This window comes from Mus caroli, unplaced genomic scaffold (assembly GCF_978045245.1).
Source record: "Mus caroli unplaced genomic scaffold, Mus_caroli_1 scaffold_6, whole genome shotgun sequence".
Taxonomy (NCBI): Eukaryota; Metazoa; Chordata; class Mammalia; order Rodentia; family Muridae; genus Mus; species Mus caroli.
In genome coordinates this window covers 50,843,113-50,858,646 of record NW_028227261.1, presented here as the reverse complement: position 1 = coordinate 50,858,646, position 15,534 = coordinate 50,843,113, and the positions used below count along the sequence as shown (strand labels likewise).

At 46.9% G+C, this 15,534-nt stretch overlaps 1 protein-coding gene across 4 annotated transcripts in view; it reads left to right on the top strand.

Annotated features, from left to right (window-relative positions):
- Dab1 (DAB adaptor protein 1) overlaps window positions 1-15,534 on the top strand; it is an 887,226-nt gene that overhangs the window by 842,300 nt on the left and 29,392 nt on the right. The window contains exons 17-18 of one of the 4 annotated variants that reach the window (XM_085839129.1): window positions 13,965-14,015; window positions 14,107-14,154. The exons of the other annotated variants lie outside the window; for them this stretch is intronic. Coding sequence (XP_085695255.1) covers window positions 13,965-14,015; window positions 14,107-14,154 — 99 coding nt within the window. The remainder of the gene's footprint in view (window positions 1-13,964; window positions 14,016-14,106; window positions 14,155-15,534) is intronic. 4 annotated transcript variants of the gene reach the window in all.

Genomic DNA, 15,534 nt, shown 5'->3' with positions numbered 1-15,534 from the left:
CGGAACAAGGCCATTGGATAGCCCAGATTAGTAATAGTTAGAAAGGGCCAGGGCAAAGGAAGAAGTGGACTTCTCAAAGCCTGAGACCAGAGGCTGCCCACAGAGAGAGGGAGGAGCTGTCTGTGGAGGCCAACAGCTCCATGGAGACTCAGCCACTCACAGTCACTGGCAGACACCTGGGCAGTGTGCAGTCTCCACCTGTTCGCTCCTCCGACTGATCAACCTAGGTGGAAACTCATTGTCAAGGGACTATATAGAGATGTCTATATAGACACACACACACACACACACAGAGAGAGAGAGAGAGAGAGAGAGAGTTAGAGTTTCCCGCACAATATAGGATAGAGAAAGGGCAAAACTGATTCTTAGGGCAAAGAGGCCACGGCATAGGCAAGTGACTACCTCTGTGAATTCCACGTAGGAATAAGACTGGAGAGGAAAGAGCTAAGTTGGTTGGGTGGAATAGTGAGTAGATCTGGAAAACCATCCAGAGCCTGTGCTACACTTGAGATAATGAGCTTTGGGAACTGGAGTAATGGGGCAAATGGGACCAGGTGCCCCCCTTCCCTTTGAGATTTGTCACTTCAGAACACCCAGATCTGTGTCTCTAAATCTATGCTAACTCATGCATTAGTCTTACCAACAGCTGTCTCCACATTCTAGCCAGACAGTAAGCAGTAAGGCCATGCGTCTTTCTAAGTGACTCCCATTTGAGTTGTATAAAGTTATTCTAGCTTTGAGTGAAGTCTAGCTTTCTTTCTCAAGGTAGAAAACCTTGATTGAGTTAGTAAAGAGTGGAGTCCAGCAAGGTTTTAGGCAGCCCACTGTTGAATCATGCCTGAAACTCGTTTTTTGATGAATGGCAATGTTCTTGAAAGAAGTTGCGTGTCGCCTGTGTAGCTGCCTGGTATCATGTTTTCAGAGTTGTGCACTGGAAAACGGTATCTGTATAAAACAATGGCTACTCCACTCCTCTGCTGAAATGCCTGCCCCTGGATCCCAGTGATCTTTAGACTCTTTGTAAAATCCAGAAGGCTTTGTTGGTATGACCCCCACTAAGCAGGATGCTATTGAGGCAGGCCAAATGGGAGAGATGGCTGAGGCTAAGTTGGACCTTCAGGACTTTCTCAGTAGGAGTACACTCTCTGAAGGATATATACTCTAAAGTATAGAAGGTTCTAGAAGGAAGGAGATGGAGAGATAATAGTCTGGAAGCCATTGCTCAGAGGGTCCTGCTTACTGATTCTGTAGATGGAAGTGGGAAGGTAGAAGCAGAGGTCTGTCACAGTATTTCCTAGCTCAAACTTGGATTTCTTTTTATAAGTTGGAAGGCTGTGACAGCAGAGAGACCAGGAAGCTGAGAGTAAATCAGGACCTTCTATTTCTTAGGTGTACAACTCTCAGAAAATTCCTGGATTTTCTAGCGACCAGTTGACACAACACACAGAGCCACTTTCTTGTGTTATTGTGGAGACAGAATAAGAGGAACTGTGCTATTACAGTAGCATTGTGTCATAAACTAGGTAGACGTGGTAGGAGATAGAGGAATGCAGCTGAGTGTGAGCTCTGCATCCTAGCTAGCTGGGCTTCAGTTTGTATCCCTCAGTTACCAGCTGTGCCAACTCTGACTTCCCTTTGCCTCAGTGTGTTCACCTGTAAGGCATGGATAATGACTGGGGCACCTGCCTCACAGAGTTTTTTGAGTTTTAAATAAATAATTCATATTAGACATTTATAACCATTCCTGGTGCGGAGGAAATGCTCAGTAAACAGTGGTCATAATTATTATTGTGAGCCATTATGTAGACTCTAATCAGGGCTTGAAGACGTGAGCATGAGTGACTCCTGCCTCGGTTGCTAGGGTGCTTGCAGTCAGCTAGGGGGTCAGCTAGGGTGCTTGCAGTCAGCTAGGCTATGGCATCCCTAGTCAGTTTTACTGACAACCCAGGATGACACTGAGCCTCTCTTCGTGACCCACGGACAGCTCTTGGGGTTGTTGTGGCATCCACTTGAGCTGCCAGAGCAAAGCACCAGAGTCAGGGTGGTGGCCTAAGCAGTAGAAGCAACTGTGTTTACAACCTGCGCAGGCTGCAGAGTCCCAGATCAAGATGAAAACCGTCCCTGCGTTGTAGATTACATCCTACCATGGCCTGTGCTTGACAGCAAGGGGAGAGAAGGCAGGGAGAGAGGGAGAAGGAGAGAAAGCCATATTGAAAGCTAGGATGTTAGCCCATTTGTCTGGGTAGGAAGAGACATAATCAGTCTTTCGTGGCAAGCACATTAGTTAGATTTGTTGTTGTTGTTGTGATAAAACTTCATGATCAAAAGTAACTTGTGGAAGAGTTTATTTTGGTTTACACTTGCAGAGGCATAAGAGTCTGTCATGGCAGAGAGGCATAACGGCAAGTAAAAGACATGCCATCAGGAGCAGGACACAGACATCACAGGTCCTCTGCAAGCAGAAGGCAGAGAGAGCAAACTGGAAGTAGGGTGGGGTTATATAAGCCCAAAAGCCTACCATTGATGCTATAGGTACACATCCCCCAGCAAAGATGCACTCTTAAACTTACCCAAAACTGGATCTCCAACTAGGGACCAGTTTCTCAAATACCAGACAGAGTTCTTGGAAGCCAGTTTTCAAGCCACCGCAGCAGGGATGACAAACAAGTATCAATAACAAATATTAAGCACCCCACTGGGCTAGACACCATGCATTGTTATCTCAAAATTGCCCCAAAGTACTATAACAGTGGGTGTCCTCAAGACCCAGTGGGGTGCTAAGGAAGAGAGGCATTAGGTCCATCAAATCGCTGAGTACAGTCAGAAGAAGCAGAGCTAAGTTATCTCTCTCACCCACCTCTTTGACCCTAAAGTTAGAGTAACCTAGTTTATCCTCCAAACTGGCCCACTTCCAAAATGAAAGGGGAGAAGTGTCACTATTAACAATTATATCAAGACAACAGGCATAAACAAGGTCTGCCTTAAACAAACCAGGGTCTGGGGCTGCCCTACCCCAAACTGATTTATTTTCCTGCTGGACCACATGGCCTCTAAAATGAAAATACTTGAGCCCCAAAAGCTGGAGATTCCTGGCCATCTTGCTCCTGCTGCTTTTTTTGTGGGTGGCACTTCCTGTGCAGAAGGAAGGACAGTAACTCTTCCATGGACAGGTGTCATGTGCTCCTGCTCCTTCTGTGGTATTCATCAAATGACTAGAAGATCTGTGCGTGGGGTATCTGTTAACTGCTGCCGCCGCCGCTGTGAATCCGTCATTATTCCTCTAATACAGATCATTAACATTCACAGAATCTTAACTACAGCATCTTAACGAGCAAAGGCGTAATATACAGCTTCCTCATAAATATCCATCGGTGCTGACGCGCCTTCTCTCGCCATACAGTAATTCCGCTGCTCTGGATAAATCATCCCGTTGTGCTTCTTTCTTTCCCCCTAACTGCCGTTATTAGTGGTTACAGAAGAGTAATGAACAAACTCCTGTCAAAGAAGAAAGAACAAGAGCTAAATGAAGGATCTTGAGGCCGGAGAATATATATGTCAGAGGCAGGCCTAACTGAGAAAGCACGGAGCTCATCTTCTGCAGCAGCTCCGAAAGGAAACATGAAGCCAGCATTTGCTGGAGTCCTTGCCGGGTCAGTGCTGTGCTCAGCACCCCACAGTTCCCTCTTCCTGTGATTCTGAAGACTGCATGGCAGGGCTATGCAGTGTTCAAACCAGTGAGCTTCCCATCGCTTTCTCTCCTGTGAGGTAGCATTGTTGCTGTCCATAGCTCTAGGGTTAGTCCTCTCTCCCACCTTGCTCACTGGCAGCCCACAGTTTGGGGTGTCTCCCTACTTTTCCTGTACTATCCAGTCTCTCTGACTTGTCCCTTTGGCTGCTTCCATGTTGTTCTTTGAACCTTCACCAGGGGTCCTGTCCCTCTTCCTTGAGCATCTCTTGGAAACTGACATATCAGTTGCATATCTTCCATAGCAGTTCCATTTCTGCCTCTGAAAATGAGAGAGGTAATGATGCCTGCTTCAGTTGTGATGATTAAATTAGTTACTACATGAAAGCACTTAGAATAGTGTCTGCTGCACAGAGAGGAATTCTAAGTATCAACTGGAAGTACCACTGTCCTGCCCAGCCTTCTGCCAGGCCAAGAAGGCACGAGGCTGTGTTGTTACTGCTTGGCCCATTGGTTCCTCTGTAGTCTACATTGAATAGTTTATGTGATTTGTTTGAGTGGGGTGTGTGTGTATGTGTACTTGACAAAACCAGAAATAACAGTACCAACTAACTGTGGCCCTACCTAACATATGTATGTTACTGCTTTTACTTAAAGGGTCTCACGGAACACATGCTGCAACATGTAGGGGAGCATGCCCATGTAAGATCAGTTATACCATCTGTATCTACTAGCTACACAGTCTTCCAAGGTAACCCAGGACAGAGAACAAGCAGGAAAGGAAATAAACAGGCCAGGTTTCAGAATGACAAATCCACTGTGCTTACAGGGGTGGGTAGTATTCTTTTCTGTTATAACAGTGCAAGTGTCTATAGCATTGGAAGTCACCTCCTAAAACCATTCTTGAGGCATTTATCCATCTACCCATCAAGCATTTATCATTCATCTATTCCACGGAGATTGTTGAATGTCTCCTGTGTGTCAGGCACTGTGGTAAAGACAGGAGGTTTACAAGTCAGCCCACGTTCCTTCTTAAAGCCAGGTCTCCTTCTATGGTAAGACCACCAACAGACAGGTAAACAAACACAGTGGTACAAAGAAGGCCTCTTCCAAAGGTAACAACTATACCAGGATCTTAATTAGGACAAGAAATCAACCAGAGACAGACTGTGCCTGAATAAGAATGGCTAAGAAAAAGACCTGAGACTGGAAATAACTGTTGGATGGAGGGGGAAGAGAGGGAAGACAGGATTGTAGTCTGTAACGTGGCAGAACAGAGACTACGGTGAAGGAGTTCAGAAATTGTGACCTCCAGTGTGTGCACAGTCCCTGGGTTTGAGGAAGGGTTGGGAGTTTCACCAACTGTGATAGAAACCCACCGGATGCAGTCTTCATTCGCTTGCTGATTGTACGTGATGAATATAAGAGGTGAGAGTGGAGACCACAGCTCAGGCCAAAGGAGGGCTATACACAGACAGAGGCAGGCAGACCAGAATAACGTCTAGACAGAATCAGCACTTCCTTGTGAATGAAATGGAGGGTAATGCTATACCAGGCATGGGCGATGTCCCCAAGGGGCCTGTGTTTCCCCAGAGTGGTGCTCTTGGGAGCTGGTGGTGCCCACCAGGGCGCCTTAGGAACACTGAAAGTGTTCCCTCAAAGGGAACTGTGGAACTGTACACTCCTCTCCACTTACCATTTCATCCTGGCCATGATGGGGGTGGTTTATCTCTGTCACACAGTTTGTCTACAGTGGGCCATTTGGGACCAACAAATCCTAGACAGGAACCTCAAAGCTTGTGCATTAAAATGAACCTTGTATTTATCTAGATAGTTTTCGTGAGACAATGTCTCAGTTTGTAGCTCGGCTGACACTACATTTGTAACCCTCTTGAATGCTAGCTAGGGTCATAGGCACGTGCCATGATGCCCATCTCTGCCCTTTCTAAGTTGGTCTTTCTCAAACTCTCGTTACCATAACAGCAGGAACTAACTCATACATACCTGTATACCTGCAGATTTGGGTTCTAGACATGTGTTGGCAACTGTGTAGAAACCAGAAGATGAGCAGAAACCAAGCTTGGGAAATGAGCTGGATGGCTTTATGTCAACTTAACACAAGCTAAAATCATCTGAGAGGAGAGTGCCTCAATTAAGAAAATGCTTCCATGAGATTGGGTTGTAGGCAGGCCTGTAAGGCATTTTCTTAATTAGTGATTGATGTGGGAGGGCACAGCCCCTTGGGGGTGGTGCCATCTGTGGACTAGTGGTCCTGGGTTCTATAAGAAAGTAGGCTGGTCAAGCCACAAGGAGCAAGCCAGTAAGCAGCAGCTCTCCATGGCCTCTGCATCATCTCCTGCCTTCCTACCCTGTATAAGTTCCTGTGCTGGTTTGTCCCCAGCTTGCTTTTGGTTGTGGTGTTTCAACACAGTGCTGGTAACACCATTGCTAAGACAGGAAGGTGATATTCAACATGACCTCAGGAGATGAGCATCCCCCTAATGTTGCCACGGAGAAGTCAGGGGATGAATGGACAGATTCTGTTCTGAGAATGACAGAAAGCTTTCTTTGGCTATCCCCAGTGGCTGGTGCTGGCTTCTGTTCTATGAATGGCATCATGACTGGAAATGGCACATTCTCTGTAAAAATGCTCAATATGGTTCCCTTGTTGCGACACTCCCCTTACAGCGGCTGGAGTTAGTCATCTTCAGTTTTCTCTAACCTCACTTGCTTTAGCTCAGGGGCTTGGCGGGGGGAGGGGAGGGCAGTTCAAGGACCTCTTGGTGCCAGGCTAGCAGTAGACACCCAGGGCATTTTGGAGGTCACCAGATTCATACTGTGAAAAGCAAATCTAAGAGGGAAGACCAAGCAGTGAAATGAATTCCCATGTCTGTAAGCTGCCGTCCTGTGGAGAAGGAGGGGAAACCATGTTGCAGGGAGCGGCTGTCAGAGCAGCAGGCTAAGGCTGCTGGCTATTTTTTCCTTTGCTGTGACATCTCTCCGTGTGTGCTTGCCTCTGATTTGCTCGGATTCTGCCTCTGCCACTCGGCTTGCTCTCAACCTCATCCAATATTTCTTGTTAGCATTTGGGGACCATCTGGACCTCAGCAGTAGTCTCCCCAAGAAGACACAGCATCAAGGAAAGTGATGGACTCCGTTGTGTGTCCTGCCCTCTTCCTGAAAAGTGGGCTGAGAGCCTGTCAGCCTGCTGACAGGAGCCAATTTCACATTCCTGTGACTCTGATTCGCTCCCTTTGCAGGGGCCTGAAGCCATGCCAAATCTTGTTAGGAGGTTTTGAAAACTCCTTGAGTTTTGGCTAATGTGGACATAGGATAATAGAATTTTAAAAGGAGACGAGAGAAAGGAAGAAAGAGTTAGAATTAATTTCAAGCTTTTGGGGACCGTTCACCTTTGGTTTCTAGTCCTCTGAGCTCCTTGGACCCATCCAAGTCCACTTGTTCTGTCTACAGTCCTTAAGAGCAGCAGGGGCATCCCCCAGCCTGTTCTCCAGCCACAGGCCACAGGAGGGGTCAGGAAACTCGGTAAGTCCTCCTGTTGATGTGGGATCTCCTGGCTCCTAGATGATGTCACTGATTAGCCATAGGTCCCAGAAGTCTGCACAGTCCTTCCCAGAACCCCTCGACCACTGCACAGCCTCAGCTTTCTCAGCATTTCCACCTAGGCCCATCACCACTCTCTCTTGCCATCACGATTGAAATAGCTGCATCACCCCACTGTCTTTTATGGTCACAACATCACCACTATCCAGTCCCTAATGTACCATGACTCGAAGTCTTCACTGCATCCAGCTGCACCCACCTGTGGAGACTGAGCTAGAGGCTATGTTTAGTGGTACAGGTAGAGGGAGGAAAGTAGTCCTATGTGCTCAAACATGTCACGCCTTTTCACTGGGCACACATGCACACAGGCACTGGGCTGGGCATCGTCTCATTCATTACCACAGCTCTGTGTAGATTTTCTGGTTTCTCTTGTTTCTCTGTATGGTAGAAGGGCAAGACCATGTCCATAGATGCTTAGCGGATTATAGATGTCCTTCCCTTTGTCACTGAAAATCTGCTGTTTGTGCCTAACCACCAAATCATTAGCAGCCTGGGAATGGTTCCATGAACCTTAGCTCCATGTATATTTCTAGACTGGATATGTTTGAGAAAATTTAAGCATGGAAACCTAGAGTCTTTCTTTGTCACACCCAAAAGCAAACTCCATTTTGCCAAATTCTGGCAGTTAGATAAAAGCTAAAATTCCTTAGGAACTGGTGAAGCAGGGTCCCCTCTACCAAAGGGGAAATCCCTTATCACCAGCAGACAGACAAGTTTCTATCTGTGGTGCCTAGTAGCACACCAAAGTGCATGCTGACTTCCATGTTCCCTCAGTATCATGGGTACTTGCCTTTGTTCTCTCTTGCTCGCTTGTGCTCTCTCTCTCTCTCTCTCTCTCTCTCTCTCTCTCTCTCTCCTTGTCTCCCTCTCATTCTCCCTCTCTCTCCCTCTTTCTCCCTCTTCCTCCCCCCACTCCCTCTCTATGTCTCTGCTCTACTCCTGCTTCTCTCATGATCAAGTCAGTTCTTCCCTCTCTCTCCTCTCTCCTCTCCCCTCCCCCTCACCCCTCCCCTCTCCTCTCTCCCCTCTCCCCTCTCTCTCTGCTTGGGACTCTTTCAGATGCTTCTGGCTGTTCTTTCCCTCTTTTCTACAATAAAAACCTTCCCTTAACCATACCATAGAGCTATCATGTCCTCAGTTTCTATGCCCTCTAAATTCCAAAATAGGTGGCAAAGGTGGGAAGGAGAAGAATGGAGAAGAGAAAGAATATGGTGGGGCAGAGCCAGAACAGTTCACTTTGGTTACTGTTCAAAACTGGGGGAAAGGTCACGGGCAGGAGCCTGCAGTGCCTGTATCTGAAAGGCTGCATCTTCTGCAGCTGACCTTGTTCCCTGGACCAGCACTTCCCAGGTGTTCCCACACCTGACACCTGCTCACCCTCGTCATTTTGTCACCTGTTCTTTGCTACAGTAAAATTTTGGATGTGACTGATGTTAGAAAGAGGAAAGACAGATTTCAGTCACAGTTTTTGGAGGCGTGTGTCGAGTGGCCAGTGGGCCCCAGGAAGGGAATATCAGAACAAGTACTTAACTTTGGCAGACGCAGAGAGAATGCTGGTTGAGGCTCACTCCTTTCAATAGTTCTGTTGAGGACTCAAAGGAGCTGGCACTCTGAGATTATGCCCCACAGGCTGCCGTCTGCCCTGCAGCCTCTTCATTACTTTCTCCCTGCACACCCATCCTGCAGGTACCCACCATCAGCCCTGTTTTCTTCCCACAAGGCAAGTCTGGTTCCAGGACCAAATGAGCTTACCAGGAGCGTACCTGAGGGTGTGGTCAGACAGTGGACGGCACTTTTGTACTGATGCTGCTGTTCTGAATCTCCAGTTCCCCATCTCCTAAATCCACCTTATTCTAACTACCCTGTGCTTTTAAGTGCTAGCACATCAATCAGGCTTTCTTCACAAGAGGGGAAAGTGAGAAAATAGAGTGTGGAGTCAGAGTCTTTGCCAAGGCTGCCCCTGCGCCTTCATGTTAGTCACTGAAGTCAGCTCAGTGCTTGTGAGCTCTATCTCTATCATCCTTTTTCACAGCACAGGCAAGCCAGGCATGGTGGTACACACCTGTTACCCAAGCACTCAGGTCTTGGAAGGCAGGGACAGGAGGTTTACCACAAGACTCGTTCCACACCATTCCTGACCAGAACATAGCAGGACCCTGTATCAAAAGTCTCCAAAGAGCAACAATAGCAACAAAGTACATCTTCAAGGAAGTAAGGTTTAAATGTTTCATTGTCTGAGAGACTGAACACACCGCCTACAATATACTCTTTGAGGGAGGACGCCATCTTCATTACTGCATTCAAGCGTGTTCTATCAAGCTTCCAGATAGACGTATAGAACACGTCCTGAACAATAGCTAGAGGAAGAAGAGATTTGGCTGCAAAAGGATGCCCAGCTTGGGGTACTTAGAGACCAGTTTTCAATCACCCCAAAGCTGAGTCCTCACACCAGCTCCAGACCCTCCATTAAACCACAGCATTGTGTTCTGGCAGGAGTCAAGCTCACATCTTGTAAGGCCTGGCACACGTGGGCAGAAAGTGCAGCTCTGTTTCCTTTGACTGTTGACGAGGCCTCATGAATTTCCACTTGAAACAGCAATCTTAGCTGGCTTCATGAATTTCCATTTGAAACTTCCCCTTAAAAGACTCACAAGTATCTGGCTCTGGCTTAGCCCAGACAGAGGAGAAAGAGAAGGAGACGAAGACGAAGGAGAAAACTTCGATCCAGAAGGTGGTTGCGGTCATTGCAAACTGAACTTGGTGATTTCGTGGTTCTCTCAGGTCATAGCAAGGAACTAAATTCTCCCAAAGAAAATGTCCAGTCCGTGTAAGTGTGGGAGAGTCTTCAATAGAGCAGAAGAAACTGCACAAGGAAGGAGAAGCCTAGTGTTCAGAAAGGGGCCAGCACTGGATGCATGGCTGATGGTTTACTTTTTCATGCATTTTCTGTCTAGTTGCGCTGGCTCCCGCAGTTCTAACCTGTGGCTATTTAAGGTGAAACTAATCCAAAGTAAGTTTCCCAATTCAGTCCCATTAAGCATCTCCGTGGTACCCAGCATACACCTCCTACCAGCTTGGACTGGAGAGAGACAGGACTCTCCACCATCATAGAACGTTCTACCAGACAGTGCAGCTCTGGGGAAGAATCGCATGTCAACACAGTAGTTCAGCATCCTCCCCCAGCAGCCCCCACCCAAGTTCACTTCCCAAGCCAAGCGTTTCTTGACTGTCTCCTAAGAAGTACAAAGTGGCCCATCTCCTCTTTGCTAACAGTGGTGCAGAACATAAGCTGCTAGATATCCCCGTGAGAATTAGTCTTAATTAGCATGTGCCCTGCTTGTTAAATCATGCACTTGGGAAAGTAGCATGCATTCGGGTGCTGGCAATCACTGGGTATCCTTAATACTACCCACCTGTGTGTAGTTACAAATCACTTAAGTTAATCCATTCCTCCCGGGCCATCTAAATGGATAATCGAATTGATTCTTTTGCAGCCTTGGCCCAGGTCCTAGCTTAGATCTAAAAGCCTTGTCCCCTCCCATATGCACATTTCTGTCTGCTTCAGATGACAAGGACTACACCTCACGGCCCTACTGAGAGCACGGACCGTGTATTAGTCATCATTGTGTCGCCAGCACCTGTCTAGGTCCTAGCAGGTGGGAAATCCACCAGCGATGTTTGTTGAAGGCCTTAATTAATCCATTACCTAATCAATCAGGATGCCTTCGGTTCTCCCAGTAGGATGCTCACTGATTATTCCTGAAGAGAATCCATTCCCCAGCACAGCAATTTGAAAAGCCAGCTGCACATCAGAGTCACTGAGGACCTGTGGAAACCTGGCAAAACCACCACCCGCCACTCTGCCTCCAGGAGAATCCTATAGCAGAGGCTGGGGCTCAGGTCTCAGGGTTTTGTGAATGCCTCCTCCACAGTATTGTGTTATGCAGCCCAAGATTACATTGTAAACCATGGCAAGTTCCTGAGTTGTCAGCCATAAATATGATTTCCTCCTATCTGATGTTTGTACCACACAGCCTATCTCATCCACTGTCATTTTTACTGCACGAGGGTCATCACTCTGTTCTCCCCCCAATTCCCAGTATAGAGTTGTCATTCCTCTGCTATGGGACAGGAAACTCCTCATGGGAACTTTATCTCAGTGTCTTCTTCAAGAGTGAGGGAGAATGGAATCCCTGAAATCTCTTCTCAGAATGCTGAGGTCCTGGTATGCTTGACCCTGTTGAGTTTTTTAAAAGAAAAATACAAAGCAAATAAGAAGGGGGAAATGCCAGAAGAAAAGTCAAAAATTGAAGATAATTGGTAAGCCAAGCCAAGAGTCCTGTGTTAGGTGTGGGTAAAGCAAATACTGGGTGGGAGCCAAGGGATGGATTCCAGGCCCTAGACATGAGTCTCTATTGGGAAATGGGGCATTGACTAGAAATACCTCTTCACTGGCCAGATGCGCTGCACTGTCACCTATGCTCACACCAGACAGGAGGAAGGAGGCTGGAGCAGTGACAAAGCCAAAGTCCAAAGACAGCAGCAGACCAAAGGTATCAGAGATACCACCATGAAGAAAATGGTCTGGCAAAACTGCCTAGGAACAAGACAGGGGTTTGGAAGGAAGGAAATGGAGTCAAGAACAGACTAAAGGCTCCTTATTCTAGTTCCCAACATCAAGTAACAACAGTTTCCTCAGATTAAAGAACACATGTTAAAATGAGCCAAGAGATAAGAGAAGGTACTAAATAATGGCTGTAATTTATTGAGCGTCTACATTGTGCCTAATACCAAACAAAGCTATGCACACTTTTCAGTAAGACTGGGAGAATGACTTCACGCTGCTACTTAGAAATAGAGAAAAGTGAGTCTCCTTGAGTTCCAGAGCCATGTGACCAAGAAGTGGCCTGACCAATGTAACTCCTAGGACACATGTTTGTCCAGATTCCTAGCCTGAACTTCCTCTGGATGTACAGAAGTCACTCATCGTGCCTCACTTCTGCAACTCCCCAGAGGCCATGTCTTCTGTCACCAGGAAGGTGACAGGCACACACCGATGCTAGAGGTCCTCCCACATTTTCATTATGTGGCACATGGTGAGGCTTTTATGAGACTCCACCACGGGCTGTTTTTCAAATTTATTTAATTCATCCATCATGTTCTGAAGCCATTTGCTTTTTTATATTGGACAGATGTAATGAGATTTTGGACACTAAAAAATGTTTTTATTAAAAGTTATGACCCAGAGCTAGTTGGTAGGGGCCTAGCCATAAATCCCCAGGAGTATGTGAATTTATAAGGGATGTAGTGACACAACCTTAACCTTCTGGGCCACACCATAGATTACATGGTCTCCTGGATGATTGCCATCTCCCCACAGCCCCACACACCTGTGGCTAAATAACAATAGCAGTAATTATCAGTCCCCATAGAAGTGGACATAGTATTTCTGTAGTTATTGCACATGACAACTTTTCATCTTGTCGCCATGGTGAGCTAGATGCTGGTGGAGACAGGTGACAGAACCTACTGACGTTGTTCTAAATGACAGTGGTCCTGGGCACCTTGGTTCTCCCGCCCCATTGGAGGAAGTAGCAGTTACAGTTTCTGTGGGCAGAGTGAAGGCGATTTTAGCAACCGGACAGTATTTTACAACTGAACCAAGCCCTGTTCAAAATTAGGAAGCCTTGTCACCTCTCTGCTCATGCGCAATGACTCGGTTCGAATGCCAGTAGGCACAGATGCTATTAGCATTGAGCTAACTTGGAAATTATCCAAAGAATAATTAGCTTGTATGTATAGACCAAAACAAGGTTATTAAGATATGCGTGTGTGGTAGATATTATACATTTCCTATAATACATGATATATACAATAGAATTATAAGTTAAGAGAACAGTTGGTTTTGGCCGGCTGCCAGCCACTTGTTAAAACATGGATTCATTCATTTCTGTTGGGCAATGCTTATGTATTAGACCCTGGGGAGCTGCTGGGCATTTGGGGAATAAGTTACACTCATGAAAGAACTTTGTATAGAGCAGCTCGGTGCAGCTGAGGCACTGAGGACTCGAAGAAGGAGAAGTTTCACAGCAGCGGTGGTGGTGGCAGTTACCTGGGCTTAGGGAAGTAGGGAACTAAGCTTGCTGGCATAAGAAGAGGTGGCTGAGCAAAGAGAAGGGATAGCACAAAAGATGGGCACAACTGGTTGATGATGCGAGAGAGTGTGTGTGTGTGTGTGCAAATATGAAAATTTAATAATGGACCCCGTTATTTTGTATACCATAAATAACCAAAAGAATCAGCACTAAGACACAATTGAGTTTGGCAACTACAGGATGGCGAGTCTTCATTTTCAAAGAAGACTGTTCTATGTGGATACACTGGCTCTTGCCTCTGGGCCTAGCTGAGTGGGGTATCTAGTCGCAGGAAGGTGGACTTTCCAGACATGCTGCTGCTGGGTCTCCTAATCAGACCCATGCTTTATCATCTGCTTATGCTGGAAACATATCCCAGGCTTCTCGCCATACATCAGAATCGGCTCCCGCCCACTGAGACCAGGGGAGTGTAAACCATGGCTGCCGTCATCATTAAACTCATAAATCCATGTCATTTGTGTGTCATTCACTCCCTCCTCATTCATCATCCCTTGCACTTGCAGAATAGCCAGCCGCTGGAGGATTTCGACTCGCGCTTTGCCGCAGCCACGCCGGTAAGAATGCGAGGGCCTTGTCTGTTTAACTGTTTCATGTTGTCGGACCATCACTCATTCTGTGCTCATCCATCATGCCTTGTGGTTGCAGAACAGGAACCTGTCAATGGACTTTGATGAGCTTCTCGAGGCAACCAAGGTGAGTCTGCCAGGGTCCTGTTAAATTAGAGTGCTTCTGCTTAACCTCATGTGTCCCATGGTGTCCTCATCCACCTGCATAAATGGCCATTGTCCTACTCTCTGCTGCTCCAGTAGGTGCCCATTGCAATGTTCACAGGAAAACTGAAGGTGCTGTAAGGTTTAGTAGGAAGAGTGTATGTACAAACAGGGTGTGTGTGTGTGTGTGTGTGGTGGGTGTGGTATGTATGTGGATGTGGGGGTGTGTGGGTGATGGGTGTGTATATGGGGTGTGTGTGTATGTATGTATGTATGTTATGTGGTGGGTGTGTATATGGGATATGGGTGTTTGTGTGTGTGTGTAAGAGTATTGAAAAGGAAATATCACCCCTTAATTTCATTCAATGAGTATTTTAGAGGTCTCCTAACACATCCCAGATATGCTGGTGGGGAAAATACAACACAATCTTTGTGTCCTGAGAGGAAGATGAGAAGCCAATGGGGAAAGGCATGACTGACTAGAAAGAGCCCTTGCAGAGGCCTGAAGATGGGTTGCCTTTCAGATCCTCTGGACTCTGTCCCCCTTAGCGCTGCATGGCCTGACTGTGTAGGTCTAGCTTCCATAAGGCATCCAGCTACTGAACACAGGGACAAGAGCATGGTGTCCTCAGGGAGCATGTGTCCCTGCTCTTGGCACAGTAGCCAATGCATGGTAAGAATTCCTACCTGAAGGATCCTGGGATCTCCTGTTGCCAAAACATGGGGAATAAGTGTGTGAGAGAATGTGTTGTGAAGGTCAGCCAGTGACATCTTGTTCCCTCAACTGTGTCACCTTGCAACAGTCATGTTGAAAAAAGGGATGGGGCACAAATCATGAGGCAGCTATACAGTGTTTCATATGCTTAGGAAACTATTACTTATTTAATCAAAGTGGCTAGGCCAAGGCAAGGCCTGCTGGGAGATATCAAGGGGCTGGACCCAAACCTCTCAAAGCCTTCATTTCTCAAACACTGGCCTTAGCAGGTCAGCCTCAGTCCACCTTCTGCTGCAAAGTACCCAGTATCTTCTAAAAGAAACATCTGCCACCTAGAGCTACATCTCTACCAGAAGCCCTTTGGAATGCTAGTGTTGGCAGGCAACCCTCTAGCATGAACAGACATCTCTAGCTATAGCTGTAAATAGCCTCCCCCGGGTGTGCACTGAGCAGGTCTCTTGGGAACCACAGCTTTTAGTTGGAACATGTCATAGAGCTCACTACCACCATTAATAAAAGCTGAGCAGGGACCGGTGAATCAGCAGACAGACTTTGAAAGGGTGTGGTTACTTGGCAGGTCCATGCATCCAATCCCCTTGTCCCCGTCACTTACCTCAGCCTCAGTTAAGGCGTCTGTAAAGTGCCGAC